The sequence below is a fragment of the Cervus canadensis genome, chromosome 24, assembly GCF_019320065.1.
Source record: "Cervus canadensis isolate Bull #8, Minnesota chromosome 24, ASM1932006v1, whole genome shotgun sequence".
NCBI lineage: Eukaryota > Metazoa > Chordata > Mammalia > Artiodactyla > Cervidae > Cervus > Cervus canadensis.
The window spans coordinates 33,019,208-33,041,380 of NC_057409.1; the positions used below are offsets into that span (position 1 = coordinate 33,019,208).

The 22,173-nt window shown below is 38.2% G+C and overlaps 1 protein-coding gene across 2 annotated transcripts in view; it reads right to left on the minus strand.

The window, feature by feature from the left end:
• The window catches only part of SPAG16 (sperm associated antigen 16), a 964,274-nt gene that overhangs the window by 885,727 nt on the left and 56,374 nt on the right, over nt 1–22,173 (minus strand). For both annotated transcript variants that reach the window (XM_043445512.1, XM_043445513.1), the window contains exon 9: nt 7,399–7,508. In XM_043445512.1, the coding sequence (XP_043301447.1) occupies nt 7,399–7,508 (110 nt within the window). The remainder of the gene's footprint in view (nt 1–7,398; nt 7,509–22,173) is intronic.

The window sequence follows — 22,173 nt, forward strand, 5'->3', positions numbered from 1 at the left end:
GTCAACCCTTTGCATGAGGTGGCCAAAGTATTGGAGTTTCAGCTTCAGCATCAGTCCTTCCAATGAACACCCAGGACCTATCTCCTTCAGGATGGACTGCTTGGATCTCCCTGCAGTCCAAGGGACTCTCAGGAGTCTTCTCCAACACCACAGTTCAAAAGCATCAATTTTTCGGCGCTCAGCTTTCTTCACAGTCCAACTCTCACATCCATACATGACCACTGGAAAAACCATAGCATTGACCAGGTGGACCTTTGTTGGCAAAGTAATGTCTCTGCTTTTTAATATGCTATCTAGGTTGGTCATAACTTTCCTTCCAAGGAGTAAGCGTCTTTTAATTTCATGGCTGCAGTCACCATCTGCAGTGATTTTGGAGCCCAAAAAAATAAAGTCTGACACTGTTTCTACTATCTCCCCATCTATTTCCCATGAGGTGATGGGACCAGATGCCATGATCTTAGTTTTCTGAATGTTAAGCTTAAAGCCAACTTTTTCACTCTCCTCTTTCACTTTCATCAAGAGGCTTTTTAGTTCCTCTTCACTTTCTGCCATAAGAACTAATGTCAAAAAAAGATATCCTTTTCATTATAGGGGACTGGAATGCAAAAGTAGGAAGTCAAGAGATACCTGGAGTAACAGGCAAGGTTGGCCTTGGAGTACAGAATGGAGCATGGAAAGGCAAACAGAGTACCAAGAGGACGCCCTGGTCACAGCAAACACCCTCTTCCAACAACACAAGAGACGGCTCTACACATGGACACGACTGGATGGTCAGCACTGAAATCAGACTGATTATTTTCTTTGCAGCCAAAGAGGGAGAAGCTCTATATAGTCAGCAAAAACAAGACTGGGAGCTGATGGTGCCTGAGATCATGAACTCCTTATTGCCAAATTCAGACTTAAATTGAAGAAAGTAGGGGGAACAACTAGGCCATTCAGGTATGACCTAAATCAAATCTCTTACAATTATACAGTATAAGTGACAAACAGATTCAAGGGACTAGATCTGATAGACAGAGTTCCTCAAGAACTATGGACAGATATTCGTAACATTACACAGGAGGAGGTGATCAAAACCATCACCAAGAAGAAGAAATGCAAAAAGGCAAAATGGCTGTCTGAGGAGGCCTTACAAACAGCTGAGAAAAGAAGAGAAGCAAAAGGTAACGGAGAAAAGGAAAGATATACCCATCTGAATGCAGAATTCCAAAGAAAGCAAGGATAGATAAGCCTTCCTAAGTGAAATTTTTTTTTTTTTTAAAAAAGGCCGGGGTGGGGAGGGGGGGCATAATAGAATGGAACAGGCTAGAGAGCTCTTCAAGAAAATTAGAGATATCAAGGGAACATTCCATACAAGTTGCTAGTGCTAAGTCATTTCAGTTGTGCCCAGTGGACCATAGCCTGCCAGGCTCCTCTGTCTACGGGATTCTCCCACAGAATCCTGGACTGGCAAGAATACTGGACTGGGTTGCCATTCCTTCTCCAGAAGATCCTCCTGAGCCAGGTCTCCAGCACTGCAAGCAGATTCTTTACTCTCTGAGCTACTAGGGAAGCCCTGTTTCATGCAAAGATGGACACAAAAAAGAACAGAAATGGCATGGACCTAACAGAAGCAGAGGATATTAAGAGGCAGCAAGAATACACAGAAGAACTATACAGAAAAAGATCTTAATGACCCAGATATCCACGATGGTGTGATCACACACCAAGGGCCAGACATCCTGGACTGCAGGGTTAAGTGGGCCTTTGGAAGCATCACTACAAACAAAGCTAGTGGAGGTGATGGAATTCTAGCTGACCTATTTCATATCCTAAAAGATGATGCTGTGAAAGTGCTTCACTCAATATGCTAGCAAAATTGGAAAACTCAGCAGTGGCCACAGGAAGGAAAAGGTCAGTTTTCATTTCAATCCCTAAGAAAGACAACGCCAAAGAATGCTCAAACTACTGCACAATTGCACTCATCTCACATGCGAGCAAAGTATTGCTCAAAATCCTCCAAGCTAGGCTTCAGTAGTACATGAACCAAGAATTTTCATACATAAAAGCTTGATTTAGAAAAGGCAGAGGAACCAGAAATCAAATTGATAGTGAAGGACAGCAGGAGACAGTGAAGAACTGGCGTGCTACAGTCCATGGGGTCGCAGAGAATAGGACATGACTTACAGACTGAACAACAACAAAAAATGTTCATATCTTTAACTTTCTAAAGATGTGGTGGTTTCTAAACCACCACCACCATAAACTTCTTGAGAGGATGGGCTTCCCTCATGGCTCAGTTGGTAAATCATCTGCCTGCAATGCAGGAGACCTGGGTTCAATTCCTGGGTCAGGAAGATCCCCTGTAGAAGGAAATGGCAACCCACTCCAGTATTCTTGCTTAGAGAATCCCATGGACAGAGGAGCCTGGCAGGCTACAATCGATGAGATCACAAGAGTCAGACATGACTTAGTGAATAAACAACCACCATGTTTAACTTTTCACATGTCTGATCACCACTCAAAGCCTCTAAAGTAGTCATTTCTTTTTCCAGTAGTCATGTATGGATGTGAGAGTTGGACTATAAAGAAAGCTGAGCACTGAAGAATTGATGCTTTTGAACTGTGGTGTTGGAGAAGACTCTTGAGAGTCCGTTGGACTGCAAGGAGATCCAACCAGTTCATCCTAAAGGAAATCAGTCCTGAATATTCACTGGAAGAACTGATGCCGAAGCTGAAGCTCCAATACTTTGGTCACCTGATGCAAAGAACCGACTCGTTGGAAAAGACCCTGATGCTGGGAAAGATTGAAGGTGGGAGAAGAAGATGACAGAAGATGAGATGGTTGGATGGTATCACTGACGTGACGGACATGAGTTTGAGTAGGTTCCGGGACTTGGTGAGGGACAGGGAAGCCTGGTGTGCTGCAGTCCATGGAGTGGCAAAGAGTCGGACACGACTGAGTGACTGAACTGAACTGAAAGTAGTAATTTCTTTCTCTTATCTGCGACTTATGCGACTGCAAAAGACATTCAATTAGTTGCATAATGATTCTCACTTCTTTTAGAGTAAAATATATTTCACAGATAGAGGGAAATTGTGTTATAATGTATAGTTATCTTCACAAAAACTAACCTGTTGACTATTTTAGTAACCCATTGTTTGGTTTACAGAGGGAAGAAAAATGGCTTTTCTCCAGTATTCAGGAAAATTGTTTCCATATTGTACAGAAAATAGTTTAAACCATAAGAATTAACTTTTAGAGTATAATCTCATATGTTATAGAAAAATATAGAGAAATTAACATGACATATCAGGATAAGTGAGGTGAAAGTGAAAGTCGTTCAGTCGTGTTTGATTCTTTGTGGCCCCACAGACTATACAGTCCACAGAATTCTCTAAGGCAGAATACTGGTGTGGTTAGCCTTTTCCTTCTCCAGGGGATCTTTCTAACCCAAGGATCGAACCCAGGTATCCCACATTGAAAGTCACAGTCGTGTCTGACTCTTTGTGACCCCATGGACTGTAGCCCACCAGGCTCCTCCATCCATGGAATTTTCTAGGCAAGAGTACTAGAGTGGGTGGCCATTTCCTTCTCCAGGGGATCTTCCCGACCCAGGGATTGAACCAAGGTCTCCTGCATTGCAGGCAGACACTTCACCATCTGAGCCACCAGGGAATCCCTGGTGGGATTTCTGCATTGAAGGCAGATTCTTTACCAGCTAAGCCATAAGGGACGCCCAAGAATACTGGAGTGGGTAGCCTATCCCTTCTTCAGGTGATCTTCCAGACCCAGGAATTGAACTGGGGTCCCCTGCATTGCAGGTGGATTCTTTACCAACTGAGCTATCTAGATACTAAACTAGCTTGAAAAGTAAAGTTATACAACTGTCTAAGGAAGTCCATGGGGTCGCGAAGAGTCGGACATGACTGAGCTGCTTCACTTTCACTTTTTACTTTCATGCACTGGAGAAGGAAATGGCAACCCACTCCAGTGTTCTGGCCTGGAGAATCTCAGGGACGGGGGAGCCTGGTGGGCTGGCATCTATGGGGTTGCACAGAGCCGGACATGACTGAAGCGACTTAGCAACAGCAGCAGCAGCAAGGAAGATTAACCCAGTTTATAACAGCAAGTTTATGGAAAAAATATTCAGTGTCTCACAGAATGGACTACTGGAGAACAGTCTAGGAGGAAGCTAAGGTTTTCCATGGAGATCAGCTTTAGAAGGGTGGGAGTAATCATTGAAAAAGGAGCAGTGCAGTAGGTAGTTTAAAGGTGATTTTGAAAGTCCCCCATAATCTCCTCCTTAATCCCTCAATTTAAGTAAATTTGCTCTTCCAATGAAGAAACTTTAAGATAAGCTTGTTAGGCACTTTTCAATCAGATTTTTAACCCCTAAGTCTCCCCTTCCCACCTAACCCCAGTATAAAAATTCAGAACTTGTCAACTAATGTGAAAAAGGCATCAGTGGGAGCTTGGGAGACACTGATAGGAGAGGATCAAAGATGATAAATGACATATTTTTGAACTGACTCTTTTAATAGATTGCAGACACTATTAAAAGAAAATTTTAAAATGAAGAAATTAGCTTATTTATGAAATAAGATGATTTGTGAATTAAGTCATGTTAATTTTGAGGCAATGGTAGCATCTCAAGATGGAAATTATAAATAGCTAAATTATTGGTGTGCAGCTAAGTATGGCAATATGTAGCTTTGAAAGTCATCAGCAAAGATGTTATATTTGAAAATACATTATGGAATTACGTTTTAGAACCCAGCAAAAAACCTGGGGCCCATCTTAGTACATCCATGTTAAATAGTAAATGTCAATGAGAAACTACAACAATCCAAGGTAACAGGACCACTAAATCCTCAGACCATTGAGTATTAAAGATATGGGTCGTCCATCTTCTTCCCCAAGAGACCTTCCCAACCCAGTGATCAAGCCCACATCTCCTGCTTGGCAGGCGAATTCTTTATCACTGAGTCTCCTGGGAAGTCCTCAGCTCACCACATAAAGAACTCCAGTGGGTACTGGTCAAGCCAAGCATAAACCCTGAATGAGAACGTTAAAAAAAAAAAAAAAAAGGAACAAGTATATCAAGTACATGTTATGACCAGAAATAGACTGTTTAGCTATGAATATTTTCTTAATATATATTAATTAGTGAGTTTTTTCTAATCCCTCCCTTAGTATTACGTGTTGCAAGTTCCTTCCTCCATGCCCTGCATCCTTTCCATCTCTAGCCCCTACTAGACAGCCTCTTACTTCACACTCTTCCTACCTGCTGGACCCAGTTCCTCGATTCTGATAATAATGTTCTTCTCCCACTGTGTCCCCAACATAGGAGAATGCCCTGCCATTGTCAATCTTTGAGCTGTCTGCTTCTTCCCTAGATGACATCTTAGATCTTCTGTAACCTATATAACCAAATCCATGTATTATAGTTATTTTGTTCAAAATGATCTAGTTTTTTTTTCTGACTTACCAAAATGATACCCTGATTTTTCCTGAATGAAAAGGCAAAACATGGGAAAAATTCATTAAGTAACTGCTTTTAAAATTGCAAAAGCAAATAAAACATTCCTCCTAGCCTATTTTTCTTCACTTTTATACAGAGGATACATGATAAAGCTTTTACATGTAGACTAAAGGCCAAGAATCGATCCCTAATGAAAGGAGGGAAACTGCCTTGAGAGATACACATTTATCTGTTGGGACTGAAGAGAAAAGCAAAGCTTGGGCTAACTTTAGAGCACCCCTGCCCCCAACACACACACCAGACCTGGCATCCTACCATAGAGAGAACAGTAGGATTGGGCGGGGGTAGGGGGGGAGCAGTTGACAGGTAATAGGACAGGAAAGGCAGCCTCACTAAAATATACCAAAGTGCTTTAACCTCAAAGTTCCAAAATTTCTCTATTTATTTGGCTACTGTTGGAGCAATGGCCCGGCCAGCCTTCCTGCCTGCTCTGCTTCAACATCCCTGAATGTCACCCACTTATAGACAGCCCACAGTCAGCTGTCACACATCCTTAAACACAGAAGGAACTCATTCAAGCTTGGAATTTTGATTATGACACAGAGCTCAATATCTTTAGCTACTAACCTGAAACAATCATTTCTAAGTATGAATTACTATGTGAAAAAGAATGCCTAAGCCACATTAGAAAAGGAAAATGTTTCTTGATGAAAACCACCACTGTCACACCCCAAATCCTTAGCTCTAATTTTTTTTTAAAATTATTGTGAGTGCTATATTTGCTCCCTGACTTAATAACCTCTATGGAGATATATAAAGATTATCCAAACAAGAAGAAGCACGACTTACTGACAGCAATGGAGTCACCTATCGCCCCATTTGGAAGAGACTCAAACTACACACAGGAGGAGACATGGGAAAGCTCTCTGGTGACAAAAGTGGAGGGTCAGTCTTGATGGGACCTTGAAGGCATTGGGAAGCTGGAGGTGGGCTAAATAAAAGAAGGGATTCTCCCCCAAATACCAAAAATTTAAAAATTAATATTGATAATGAAGAACAATGAAACACTAGTCTAAACGTCACAAAAAGGTGATTATCAAAGCCTTAGTATAACCTATCAATAAAAGTATTTAGTTCATGTTTTATTCAAATATTACCTATGACACTAGATTCCAAGGAATACCTTTGAGGAAAAAAAAACATTAGAGATATTAGCTAAGTGGTTATTTGAATTCATAGAAAAAAATCTGTTGTTCTTATAGCATTACTACTAGGAGAAAGTTATTATATTTGTAAATGTTTTCATTCTTAAATGTCAGATACTTTGGAACTCACAGGTAACAACCACTTTATAAAAACATTCAATAACTCAGCTAAAACTTTATGCAATTTTCATGAAAAGAAACTAAACCCTTCATGGGTTTTATGTAATTTTCTTTCTTCCTCATTTTTGATCTCTTTTTCTACCAGACATTTTTAATACCATTTTTCTGTAATCACTGCAGAAGATTTGAACTATCAGCCTGATTGCACAGCAAAGGCACTAAGATATAACGAGGTTCTTAAATGGGGCATTAATTCTTTCCATTCGGCTTTTTTAAAAGACTGATGAAAGTTTGAAGTTTTGGTATGAGAAAATAAATAAGGGATGACTTGATATATTTCTCTGGACAAAGAAAAATGAGCAAAAATGGCCGTGATTAAGTTCAAAAACGTGGCAGAGTGAGCCACTGAGCCATCTCCACCACTAATACATGTGTGTCCCTCAAGTACCACTAATATTCAAGAACCTCCATTTTCCATCTAGAGTCCAAGTAGTTTGGAATTCATAATCTCTAAATTCATTTTGCAATAAAATAATGATACAATATGAGTCCATGAATCTGAATATCTGAGAGTTAAGTATGGATCAATGGAAACAAAAATACCATACCTTTGTATTAACTTTCGTCTTTGCTTTACATTTGCTTTGTTCTCTGGCTTCACGAAGACCTTTTTGAGTAGGACCTTCTGGTGCATTTTCCTTTTTATAAGTAGGAACAACTGTAAGATAATACAATTTACTCTTAATGTTTATGCTGTTGGTCTGTAAGAAGTAGTATAACCAAAAAAGAAAGCCAAATTCATTACACATGTATTTTTTGAAATATTAAAAGAATAATATTAAACCATAACAAAATGTTGTAAGTGAAGTTTCAAATTCATTTCCCAAAAATGCAGGGTGGTAATGCTGCAAGGTTAGTGAATTGGCTTGGCGAGCCAGCTGAAGAGCATGTAAGCCTATCTCCAATTCAATTATATCTAATTCCTGCTTTCATGAAGATCCTCTATGACCCACCTCCCAGAATATTGGAAATAAAAGCAAAACTAAACAAATGGGACCTAATGAAACTTAAAAGCTTTTGCACTACAAAGGAAACTATAAGTAAGGTGAAAAGACAGCCCTCAGATTGGGAGAAAAGAATAGCAAATGAAGAAACAGACAAAGGATTAATCTCAAAAATATACAAGCAACTCCTGCAGCTCAATTCCAGAAAAATAAATGACCCAATCAAAAAAAGGGCCAAAGAACTAAACAGACATTTCTCCAAAGAAGACATACAGATGGCTAACAAACACATGAAAAGATGCTCAACATCACTCATTATCAGAGAAATGCAAATCAAAACCACAATGAGGTACCATTACACGCCAGTCAGGATGGCTGCTATCCAAAAGTCTACAAAGCAATAAATGCTGGAGAGGGTGTGGAGAAAAGGGAACCCTCTTACACTGTTGGTGGGAATGCAAACTAGTACAGCCGCTATGGAGAACAGTGTGGAGATTTCTTAAAAAAACTGGAAATAGAACTGCCATATGACCCAGCAATCCCACTTCTGGGCATACACACCGAGGAAACCAGATCTGAAAGAGACACGTGCACCCCAATGTTCATCGCAGCACTGTTTATAATAGCCAGGACATGGAAGCAACCTAGATGCCCATCAGCACATGAATGGATAAGGAAGCTGTGGTACATATACACCATGGAATATTACTCAGCCATTAAAAAGAATTCATTTGAACCAGTCCTAATGAGATGGATGAAGCTGGAGCCCATTATACAGAGTGAAGTAAGCCGGAAAGATAAAGAACATTACAGCATACTAACACATATATATGAAATTTAGAAAGGTGATAACGATAACCCTATATGCAAAACAGAAAAAGAGACACAGAAATACAGAACAGACTTTTGAACTGTGTGGGAGAATGTGAGGGTGGGATATTTCAAAAGAACAGCATGTATACTATCTATGGTGAAACAGATCACCAGCCCAGGTGGGATGCATGAGACAAGTGCTCGGGTCTGGTGCACTCGGAAGACCCAGAGGAATCGGGTGGAGAGGGAGGTGGGAGGGGGGATCAGGATGGGGAATACGTGTAAATCTATGGCTGATTCGTATGACAAAACCCACTGAAATGTTGTGAAGTAATTAGCCTCCAACTAATTAAAAAAAAAAAAAGAGATTTCATGTGTTTATAAACAAAACTGAAGGGGGTCAAAGGAGAGAATTATAAGCAATAACAAAAAATTTCCAAGTGGACCTGGATAATAGAGATTTTTTAAATGAAAATTGTATTAGTAATATATCCTCTATGCTTCACAATGTTGAGAAAAACAGAAAACCAGGGTAACATTTCAAAACAGTTGTAATATTCGTGTCTAAACTCTCCTGGACATAAGGAGCAGTCCTAAGGAATCATTTGAGGTGAAAAGAAAAGTGATAGGAAAACTCTGTTTCTTTTTCACATCTTTTCATATACACATACATGTTTAGGTATACATAATTCCCTCCTATATTTCTAAACAACCAGCTGATTTCAAATAATTATACGGTTATAATCATTAACTCTTAAAAGACTAAATGTTCTAATTTATAACATAAATCTATGACAGAGAAAAGATGATGAACACAAAAATATCTCGAAGGATTCTTTGCCACAGTTCTGAAATAATTCTGATGTTATAAAGGTGAGGAAGCACACGCTAGCTAGCATTTAGTTTCTTTCCTGATCCAATTTTTCCTACGCAGTGCCAGTTTCAAAGAAGAAAACCATCAAAATAACCCCCACAATAACATAAAAGCCAAATGTTGCATAAGTTAGTACTACATAAAAGTACTTTAAAAACTTCAAACACTAGGGTATCCGGACTGTGTCTTCCCTCAATGGTGCTACAAGTTAGGGCCCCACAGAATCTGTGAGTCAAAATGTGGAGGAAAGACAACAATTACAGCTCGTTTAGATTAGAGAAAAACTTTCACTTCAAATTCTCTTTTATAGCATTTTCCTCATCCACGACCAAGAGTGAAAGTCTGGTGTTGATGATGATTTAAATGATGATTTAAAATAATAATAGCTAGCATTTATGCTCCATTGATGTTTTACTATCTAACAGCTACTTGTCTAAATAGCATATATGTTATTTCATGACATCCTGGCAATAATGCTGTGTAGTTCACTATCTTTTGTTCCCTTTTACATACAAGGAGAATGTGTACAGCAATATCTACAGGGAAGAAAGGAGAAAGCAATACAGAGATCCAGGATTCCAGTGGATAACTCTAGGAATATGAGCAGATCTCATGTAGAATGCAAAACATTACTAAACACCAATTTGCAAGAAATAAAATAAAAAGCAAGACACAAACAGCAAAATGATAAGGATAAATGAAAGTAAAACAACAAAAAGTGCTTCGTTTACAAGTATATGCAGTTGTTCCACAAGCAAAATGAAATTAGAAGAATTTATACTTCAATAATATTTTAGGAAAAAATTCAACATTTGCAACCAAAACATGAGAATATACATTGCATAATGTATGTGTAATGGAAAGAAAAATAATACTTCTTAATCATTTCTCTATGTACCAATAACAACATGATTTCCACTATCAGATAACTATCACTTTTATTTATACAAAGATTTATTGAACAAATGAGAGGCTCTCAAAGAGCTGACTCATTTGAAAAGACCCTGATGCTGGGAAAGATTGAGGGCAGGAGGAGAAGGGGATGGCAGAGGATGAGATGGCTGGATGGCATCACCGACTCAATGGACATGGGTTGGTGTCCATCACCAACTCTGGTAGTTGGTGATGGACAGGGAGGCCTGGTGTGCTGCAGTTCATGGGGTCGCAAAGAGTCGGACATGACTGAGCGACTGAACTGAACTGAACTTTTCAAAATGCCACAAAATGCTTCTTAATGTTTAGTAATATCCTAGCAAAGGCCATTTCCCCATAAGAGCATCCTTATATTTATCATCTGATATTTGTTAATGAAAAGGCCTACAGTACTGACTGCTGCCATGCCAGTTTTCACTTGGCACAAGCATCATCTTAAGGAAGGTACAATTCCTTAGGAGAAATAAAGTAAAACTCAAATAAACATATTTTAACTTATAGAAATTGTAGTTATTGTACTCCCAGTGCTAAATTTCACCCATTCGACCACTTCTTCACGTATGTGCACATTTAACCCAGTGTTAACTAACTGAACATTCAGACCCCTGGTTAAATGTCAGATATGCATGAATATATTCATTTAACAAATATGTAAGTACCTATATTATATCAGTCCCTATCTCCAATGTAGATTAAACACAGCTGAAAAGAAAATTATTTAACTGAAAAAATATCATGACAAAAGCATCCATAATTTATCCCAGGAAGAAAAACAGAAAATATCCAAGAGATTAGGAAGCTCAAATGAGATCAAAGTATACAAATATTAGAATGAAAAAAAAGGTAATAGAGATAAAGGGAAAGAGCTATATTTTAAATGATAACAGTATCTATCTAAACTAGACTATTTACTACACATAGTCATAAGAAACTGACATCCTGTAGTGCAATTCTGAGCAACAAAAAATACCCGACCCAAAAAGCAATTATTTAAGCTAAAACCTTTTCTCTACTAAATATGACATCTGTTTGTGATGCACTTAAGTCAGTTCGTGAATGATTTCCGATTTCTAAATATTTTTCTTGAATATATAGATTCCTATCACAAATTATAAGAAATCATAAAATGTATGTATCTTTGCAGCCTCATGTGAAATCGAAGAAATAGTAGCTAACACAAACATAATAAAAAAAAAAAAGCATATGAAAAACTTTTTGAGATTATGTAATTTGCACAAAAAGTTATATCTCATAATATGTCATACAAAGGCTTTCTGTGTAGTTTATTGTAAATATTAGATACACAATACTTCCCATTACAACAAAGAAAACTGTAACATAACTATCACTTCAAATATCTAGTTGATAATAATCATTATATCATAGTTTCTCTTATGAATATTTCTATTATATGTACCATACAAGAGCAAATATAGAATTATAAATGCTTTTCAGGTGAGAAACTTAACTACTAAAGTATTAATAACATTCTCTCTAGGTGTAAGCAATTATGGATAATTTTTCCAATTTGTTATCATTTAAAATTCTTCCATAATAAACACATCATGTTGTCAAAAAAATATGGTAAATTTAAAATTCTTTGATAACTACTCCAAGTGAGTCCAGGTTTTCACTTATTCCTTGAATTCAGATTAAATAACAAAGTAAACAGCAATAAAGTCATTGCTTCCTAAATTAATTTAATATAAAGAATTTCTACTGCCATACAAATTTCTGCCAAAATAAATGAAAAATAGATGAATTACAGATAGATAAAATATTTTAATACTTAAACTAATATGAGAAAATGAAGAGGGAAAGAGTTAAATATATGAAAATAATTGTGAAAGACAGCAAGATTTATGAAGAACCAGCAGGTAATCAATAAACCAACTTCTCAAAAAAGTTGACTAAGTAGGGTTCCAGTTGATCAGCCAATCTAAGTGATAACACTCTGAGATCACATAGCCAAATGCTGAAATCACTCAAGAAGCTTAGGAAAAGGAAATGCGAATCCTTTATAAAAATAGACTCTGCATGTTTATAAGGAGCACAAAATTATTCAGTACATAATTTAAGGAATTACTTTTATTCAGGTAATTGAGACCTACTCAACTTAAATAATACATGCTTTCTTCATTTGAGTTTGAATTTATTTTGATCAAAAGTCACTTCAAAATACAGATAAAAATGTAATTATAAAATTGATCTTCAAAGTAACTTATAAGTGTCAGTCTAGAAAACCATGAATTCATTTCTGAATTAGATTAAATATCAGGAGATAATTTCATAAAGGAGTTATCTATAACCACCAGTTTGTTTTAACAGTTGTCAAGGATAAATAAATAAAATCACAAACTAGTAATTAGAATGTAACATTTAGAGGTTAACTGATATAAGCATCAATTTAATGTACAATTCCTCAACCTTTAAGCCTTCTTCTATTATTTTTCACAATCATTAGTTAATCATTAGTTATTTTGAGAGTTAAGAGTTCCTGAGATTTTGGTATTTAAATCATCATACTTATATTTGATTGTGTTCTTTCTGAAATGAAATATTTTTTGCTGTATGCTCTACTAGGAAACAAGCCTTTTCCAAATGCAAATATCTGAGCCCAGGTGAAAAAAAGCCAGCTACGTGGAAGCCACCAGCTACATCCTCCCAGATAGTGATAAGGAGCTGGGGGATGTGAAAGGTGGCCACCTACCACAACCACCATCTCTTACAGTAAACAAGGAAATAAGAAGTGAACAATAAAGAAAGCAGAACTGGCCACAGATAGCTAGATGCATATGAAGGAAATGATTGTAGCAAGCCCAGACACTTCCATTTTCCAAAAAGTTTGTTGTTGTTGTTCAGTTGCTCATTCATATCAAACTCTGCAACCCCATGGACTGCAGCACACCAGGCTTTCTAGTTCTTCATCATCTCCTAGAGCTTGCTCAATCTCAGGTCCACTGAACCAGTGATGTCATTCAACCATCTCATCCTCTGTCATCCCCTTCTACACCTGCCTGCAATCTTTCCGAGCATCAGGGTTTGTCTAATGAGTCCGCTCTTCAGAGCAGGTGGCCCAAGAATTGGAGCTTCAGCTTCACCATCAGTCCTTCCATTGTATATTCAGGATTGATTTCCTTTAGGATTGACTGGTTTGATCTCCTTGAGTCCAAGGACTCTCAAGGGTCTTTTCCAACATCACATTGGAAAGCATCAATTCCTCAGCACTGAGCCTTCTTTATGGCCCAATTCTCAAATCCTCACATACTTACTAAAAACCAAAGCTTTGACTATCTGGAACTTTGTCTGGCAAATTAATGTCTCTGCTTGTTGGTACACTGTCTAGGTTTGTCACAGCTTTCCTTCCAAGGAGCAATATCATGGCTGCAGACACCATCCGCAGTGATTTCAGAATTCAAGAAAATAAAGTCTGTCACTCTTTGCAATGTTTCCCCATCTACTTGCCATGAAGTGATGGGAACGGATGCCCTGATCTTCGTTTTTTAAATGTTGAGTTTTAAGCCAGCTTTTTACTGTCCTCTTTCACTTTAATCAAGAAGCTCTTTAGTTCTTCTTTGCTTTCTGCCATAAGGGTGGTGTCATCTGCATATCTGAGGTTATTGATATTTCTCCCAGCAATCTTGATTCTAGCTTGTTCTTCGTTCAGCCCAGCATTTCTCATGATGTACTCTGCATATAAGTTAAATAAGCAGAGTGACAATATATAGCCTTGACATACTCCTTTCACAATGTGGAATCAGTCTGTTGTTCCAAATTGGAAGTGCTCAAACAGATGACAAGAATGAACATCGACATTCTAGGAATCAGCGAACTAAGATGAACTGGAATGGGTGAATTTAACTCAGAAGACCATTATATCTACGACTGGGGGCAAGTATCCCTTAGAAGAAATGGAGTAGCCATCATAGTCAACAACAGAGTCCAAAATGCAGTACTTGGATACAATCTCAAAAATGACAGAATGATCTCTGTTCATTTCCAAAGCAAACCATTCAATATCACAGTAAACCAGGTCTATACCCCTACCAATAACGCTAAAGAAGCTGAAGTTGAACAGTTCTATGAAAATCTATAAGACCTTCTAGAACTAACACCCTCAGAAGATATTCTTTTCATTACAGGGGACTGGAATGCAAAAGTAGGAAGTCAAGAAACACCTGGAGTAACAGGCAAATTTGGCCTTGGAGTACACAATGAAGCAGGGCAAAGGCTAATAGAGTTCTGCCAAGAGAACACACTGGTCATAGCAAACACCCTCTTCCAACAACAGAAGAGAAAACTCTACACATGGACATCACCAGATGGTCAACACCGAAATCAGATTGATTATATTCTTTGCAGCCAAAGATGGAGAAGCTCTACACAGTCAGCAAAAACAAGACCAGGAGCTGACTGTGGCTCAGATCATGAACTCCTTATTGCCAAATTCAGACTGAAATTCAACAAAGTGGAGAAGACCACTAGACCATTCAGGTATGACAGAAATCAAATCCCTTATGACTATAGAGTGGAAGTGAGAAATAGATTTAAGGTACTAGATCTGATAGACAGAGAGCCTGATGAACTATGGATGGAGGTTCGTGACATTGTACAGGAGACAGGAATCAAGACCACCCCCGAGAAAAAGAAATGCAAAAAAAGCAAAATAGCTGTCTGAGGAGGCCTTACAAATAGCTGTGAAAAGAAGAGAAGCAAAAGCAAAGGAGAAAAGTAAAGATATACCCATTTGAATGCAGAGGTCCAAAGAATAGCAAGGAGAGATAAGAAAGCCTTCCTCGGTGATCAGTGCAAAGAAATAGAGGAAAACAATGGAATGGGAAAGATTAGAGATCTCTTCAAGAAAACTAGAGATACCAAGGGAACATTTCACGCAAAGATGGACTCAATAAAGAACAGAAATGGCATGGACCTAACAGAAGCAGAAGATATTAAGAAGAGGTGGCAAGAGTACACAGAAGAATTGACAAAAAATATCTTCACGACCCAGGTAATCATGATGGTGTGATCACTCACCTAGAGCCAGACATCCTGAATGTGAAGTCAAGTGGGCCTTAGGAAGCATCTCTATGAACAAAGCTAGTGGAGGTGATGGAATTCCAGTTGAGCTCTTTCAAATCCTGAAAAATGATGCTGTGAAAGTGCTGCACTCAACATGCCAGCAAATTTGGAAACCTCAGCAGTGGCCACAGGACTGGAAAAGGTCAGTTTTCATTCCAATTCCAAAGAAAGGCAATGCAAAAGAATGCTCAAACTACTGCACAATTGCACTCATCTCACACGCTAGTAAAATAATGCTTAAAATTCTCCAAGCCAGGCTTCAGAAATACGTGCACTGTGAACCATGAGCTTCCAGATATTCAAGCTGGTTTTAGAAAAGGCAGAGGAATCAGAGATCAAATTGCTAACATCCGCTGGATCATCGAAAAAGCAAAAAGCAAGAGTTCCAGAAAAACATCTATTTCTGCTTTATTGACTATGCCAAAGGCTTTGACTCTGTGGAACACAATAAACTGTGGAAAATTCTGAAAGAGATGGGAATAGCAGACCACCTGACCTGCTTCTTGAGAAACCTGTATGCAGGTTAGGAAGCAATAGTTAGAACTGGACATGGGCCAACAGACTGGTTCCAAATAGGAAAAGGAGTATGTCAAGACTGGTTCCAAATAGGAAAAGGAGTACGTCAAGGCCTGCTTATTTAACTTATATGCAGAGTACATCATGAGAAACGCTGGGCTGGAAGAAGCATAAACTGGAATCAAGATTGCCAGGAGAAATATCAATAACCTCAGATATGCAGATGACACCACCCTTATGGCAGAAAGCAAAGGGGAAATAAAGAGCCTCTTGATGAAAGTGAAAGAGGAGAGTGAAAAAGTTGGCTTAAAGCTCAACATTCAGAAAACTAAGATCATGGCAACTGGTCTCATTATTTCATGCAAACAGATGGGGAAACAGTGGAAACAGTGGCTGAATTTATTTTTCTGGACGCCAAAATCACTGCAGATATTGATTGCAGCCATGAAATTAAAAGACACTTACTCCTTGGAAGGACAGTTATGACCAACCTAGATAGCGTATTAAAAAACAGAGACATTACTTTGTCAACAAAGTACTGCTGAAGCCTGGCTTGGGGGATTTTGAGCATGATCTTGTTAGCAAGTAAAAGGAGTACAATTGTGTGGGGTAGTTTTAACATTCTTTGGCATTGCCTTTCTTTGGAATTGGAATGAAAACTGACCTTTTCCAGTCCTCTTGCCACTGCTGAGTTTTCCAAATTTGCTGGCATATTGAGTGCAGCATTTTCACAGCATCATATTTTAGGATTTGAAATAGCTCAGCTGTAATTCCATCACCTCCACTATCTTTGTTTATAGTGATGCTTCTTAAGGTCCATTTGATTTGACACTCCAGCATGTCTGGCTCTAGCTGAGTGATCACACCATCATGGTTATGTGGGTTATTAAGATCTATTTTCTGTAGTTCTTCTCTGTATTCTTGCCACCTCTTCTTAGTTTTGCTTCTGTTAGGTCTACACCATTTCTGTCCTTTATGGTTCCCATCTTTGCATGAAATGTTCCCTTGTTATATCTAATTTACTTGAAGAGTGCTCTTGTCTTTCCCATTCTATTGTTTTCCTCTATTTCTTTTCATTGTTCACTTAGGCTTTCTTATCTCTCCTGCTGTTCTTTGGAAATCTGCATTCAGATGCGTATATCTTTCCTTTTCTCCTTTGCCTTTCCCTTCTCTTCTTTTCTCAGCTATTTGTAGGGCCTCCTCAGACAACTATTTTGCATTTTTTTTTCCCCTGGGGATGGTTTTGATCACTGCCTCCTATACAGTGTTATGAACCTGCATGATTTTCAAAGACTGTCTAGTATTGTAGGCAAACCACTCCAGTGTTCTTGCCTGGAGAATCCCAGGGACGGGGGAGCCTGGTGGGCTGCCATCTATGGGGTCGCACAGGGTTGGACACAACTGAAGTGACTTAGCAGCAGCAGCAGCAGTATTGTATGATCAACTAGATTGAAACATTCACTTGTGGTTAAGGATTAAGACTCCTTGTACTATTTTGTTACTATAAATATGAGTGCAATAAACATCACTGTGCATAGAATCTCTAGGCATCACTGAGCATAATTGATATTTCTTTCATATAAATTAAGATAGGAATGCTTGAATCAAGCCTAAAAAAAATGTTGAATATGAGTGTGCTACATATTTCTTTTAAGCTTAATTAATCAGAAACCATAATGAATAGTCATCTGAAAGTAACATAATTTTTATTAAAAATTTACCCTTTTTCAGTCTTTCTGTATTTTAGATTTTTTTAATAAATCATTCTTTTGTAAATTAACAATATTGAGGTATAATTTACATAAAATAAAATACATACATTTTAAGTGTAGAGTTAGGTAAGTTTTGACAAATATAAGTAGGCATATGACCACCAAAATCAAGATACAGAACATTTGCACATCCCCCAAAATTATTATTTTCTTATCCTTTTTATACCTTATAAACATTATTTTACAATGCTATAATTTTAGTTTTTATCAGTCATTCTTTTAAGAAAATTAAGAAGAAGAAATCTTAATCTTTCTGTTAAGCAGAATTTATAGGATTTCCTAGGTAAGAATACTGGAGTGGGTTGCTAATTCCTTTTCCAGGGGATCTTCCCAACCCAGGGACTGAACCCACATCTCCAGTATCTCCTACACTGGCAGGCATGCTCTTTACCAGTGAGCCAACACAGGATGCTTGATGTTAAAACTCTGTTACCAAGGTATTGAAGACAGTATTCAACATCTTTGTTGGATGCAAATATGTCTGCAACCAGACATGGCCAGAAAGCCAATGTATCCCAGCACTGCTTGCTATCTAGAATCCCTGGTCCCCACTCTCTCTCTCTTTTTTGTTTTCTACTGTTTTTTATTTTGTACTGGAATATAGTTTTGGCTCAGATGGTAAAGAATCTGCCTGCAATGCGAGAGACCTAGGGTTGGGAAAATATCCTGGAGAAAGGAATGGCTATCCACTCCATTATTCTTGCCTGGAGAATTCCACGGAGAGAGGAGCTTAGCAAGCTAAAAACCATAGGGTTGCTAAGAGTAGGACACGACTGAGCAACTAACACTTTCACTTTTTCACTTTTCACAGTTGGTTACAATGTTGTGGTAGTTTCAGGTGTACAGCAAAGTGAATCAGTTACACACACACACACACACACACACACATATCCACTCATTTTTAGATTATTTTCCCATACAGGTCATTGCAGCGTGTTAAGTAGAGTATCCTGTGCCATACAAAAGGTCTTTATTATCTATTTTATATATATATATATTATATATAGTAGGTGTTGCGAGAGGGCATCAGAGGGCAGACACACTAAAACCATAATCACAGAAAACTAGGCAATCTGATCACAGGACCACAGTCTTGTCTAACTCAATGAAACTAAGCCATGCCGTGTGGGGCCACCCAAGACTGTCGGGTCATGGTGGAGAGGTCTGACAGAATGTGGTCCACTGGAAAAGGGAATGGCAAACCACTTCAGTATTCTTGCCTTGAGAACCCCATGAACAGTATGAAAAGGCAAAATGATAGGACACTGAAAGAGGCACTCCCCAGGTCGGTAGGTGCCCAATATGCTACTGGAGAGCAGTGGAGAAATAACTCCAGAAAGAATGAAGGGATGGAGCCAAAGCAAAATCAACACCCAGTTGTGGATGGGACTGGTGATAGAAGCAAGGCCCAATGCTGTAAAGAGCAATATTGCATAGGAGCCTGGAATGTTAGGTCCATGAATCAAGGCAAATTGGAAGTGGTCAAACAGGAGATGGCAAGAGTGAATGTGGACATTCTAGGAATCAGCAAACTAAAATGGACTGGAATGGGTGAATTTAACTCAGATGACCATTATATCTACTACTGTGGGCAGGAATCCCTGAGAAGAAATGGAGTAGCCATCATGGTCAACAAGAGAGTCTGAAATGCAGTATTTGGATGCAATCTCAAAAACGACAGAATGATCTCTGTTTGTTTCAAAGGGAAACCGTTCAATATCACAGTAATCTAAGCCTATGCCCCAATCAGTAATGCTGAAGAAGCTTAATTTGAATGGTTCTATGAAGACCTACAAGACCTTTTAATACTAACACCAAAAAAAGATGTCCTTTTCATTATAGGGGACCGAAATGCAAAAGTAGGAACTCAAAAAACACCTGGAGTAACAGGCAAATTTGGCCTTGGAGTATGGAATGAAGCAGGGCAAAGGCTAACAGAGTTTTGCCAAGAGAACGCACTGGTCAGGGCAAATACAGTTGATCCTTGAACAATGAATGGGGTTAATCAGCCTATAACTTATAGTTGGCACTCCATATCCAGTTTTCCCCTGCATCCTCTGGTTCAGTCAACCTTGGAACACAAGCTGGATTTGGAAAAGGCTGAGGAACCAGATGACACGACCCTATGACAGAAAGTGAAGAAGAACTAAAGAGCCTCTTGATGAAAGTGAAAGAGGAGAGTGAAAAAGTTGGCTTAAAGCTCAACATTCAGAAAACTAAGATCATGGCATCCGGTCCCATCACTTCATGGCAAATAGATGGGAAAACAGTGGCTGACTTTATTTTTGGGGGCTCCAAAATCACTGCAGATGGTGATAGCAGCCATGAAATTAAGAGGCTTGCTCCTTGGAAGAAAAGCTACGACCAACTTAGACAGCATATTAAAAAGCAGAGAATTACTTTGTCAACAAAGGTCCATCTAGCCAAGGCTATGGTTTTTCCAGTAGTCATGTATGGATGTGAGAGTTGGACTATAAAGAAAGCTGAATACTGAAGAATCGATGCTTTTGAACTGTGGTGCTGGAGAAGACTCTTGAGAGTCCCTCGGATGGCAAGGAGATCCAATCAGTCCATCCTAAAGGAGATCAGTCCTGGGTGTTCATTGGAAGGACGGGTGTTGAAGCTGAGACTCCAATACTTCGGCCACCTGATTCAAAGAGCTGACTCATTTGAAAAGACCCTGATGCTGGGAAAGATTGAGGGCAGGAGGAGAAGGGGACAAAAGAGGATGAGATGGCTGGATGGCATCACTGACTCAATGGACATGAGTTTGGGTGAACTCCAGGGAGTTGGTGATGGACAGGGAGGCCTGGCATGCTGCAGTCCATGGGGTCGCAAAGAGTCGGACATGACTGAGTGGCTGAACCGAACTGAGTGCCATGTTGGTTTTCATTTATAGCATGAAAATAATTTTTCTTTATGAAAAACAAAGATTTGAGTATATCACAGAGAATTCTAATTTATAATCCAGTAGCACTGAGTCATGTTCCCACACAGCAAACTTGTTCCATGATTGCCTTTTTTGAGTGGGATAGATCTTAGAGAATCCCTTGAGCTGTTTGTTTCAACCACTGTTTACTGTCTAAAGCTCACTGTGAACTTTACCTCTGAGACTTTTCTTTAAAGCATCTATCCTATGGTCTCTTCTGTTTGAGTGTCCAACTGCCTCAAGGTTTTATTTTATACTTCAGTATTTTTTCCCTTGTCCATAATTGCAAGTCATTGTGTAATGAGAATCATTCCAATAGGAGAGTTACGTCCTAAATTTTTAACCTCCACACATGTAAAATGTACTAATTTTGCATGCCAATATTTTATATTCATACCGGAGAAATACTGACCAATTTTGACTTTATAGGATAACTAGCACAAACAAGATGAATTTACTTATTTGCTTTTATTTTAATATCAAAATGTTATGATTTATCACTTGAAGCAAAATGAAAATGTTTGGATGGGAGTATGATGACATTTTGATGGGTTCCATTATTTATTCTGTGGTATAACTAAAGCAAAGGTAAACCTATAGTCATTTTTTACATCCTTTGAAAATAACTATGTTTTTATGTTTCAATAAATAGTTTTTTGGTGAGGAATAGATTCAGTGGAAACTGGGCTACTGAATGAAAACATTCATGTTTTAACATTATACCATTATGTTAGTTATTTAATATCAGTCGCATCTAAAAGCTTGAGTAGATACAATGAATTAGTAGTACTCATTTTATCTCTAAGATAAAATTCAAGCTAAACACTTAAGCTATTTTCAGTATTTTTTTCCTCTTTCCATGTCTGAGATAATAAAAACAATTCTGAAGCCATTAGATGTTACAATTATTCCTTCTATTTTCTTCTCATTAGAGGCACACTCAAGGAATATATTAGCCAAAGGGAAAAGTAATTTCACCAAAATGTTCTTTACTAAACATGAGAGAAACATACTTTAGTGGAAATTCTTAAGTCTGTCTAAATTATAAAAGTGTCCTAAATTTTTAATTAATATATTTTTATCTAACTCAACAATTTTAATGAAGGAAACAAACTGCTGATATTTTGTACTTATAATAGGTATTGTGTTGCTCAGGATTTTTTAAATTCATCCTTTATGATGGCAAAGAAGTATCCAACTTCTATTTTGAAAATTTGTCTATGCCTGCTAGCAACTCTGGTTTTCATTATGAGAACTTGTCCTAATCTTAATATTTTAATTTCCTCAACAGTGCCTTCCCTCTGTGAAAGAAAAGAATTGATATTAACCCACCCCCATATATGTATTTATTTTCTCTGAACCAGCCTCAAGGGTTTCCCTGATACTTTTGACTTTATTGAGGGCTTCTCATTTTAATTCCCCTTATTGTTGTTGCACCCAAAAAGATGTCCTTTTCACCATAG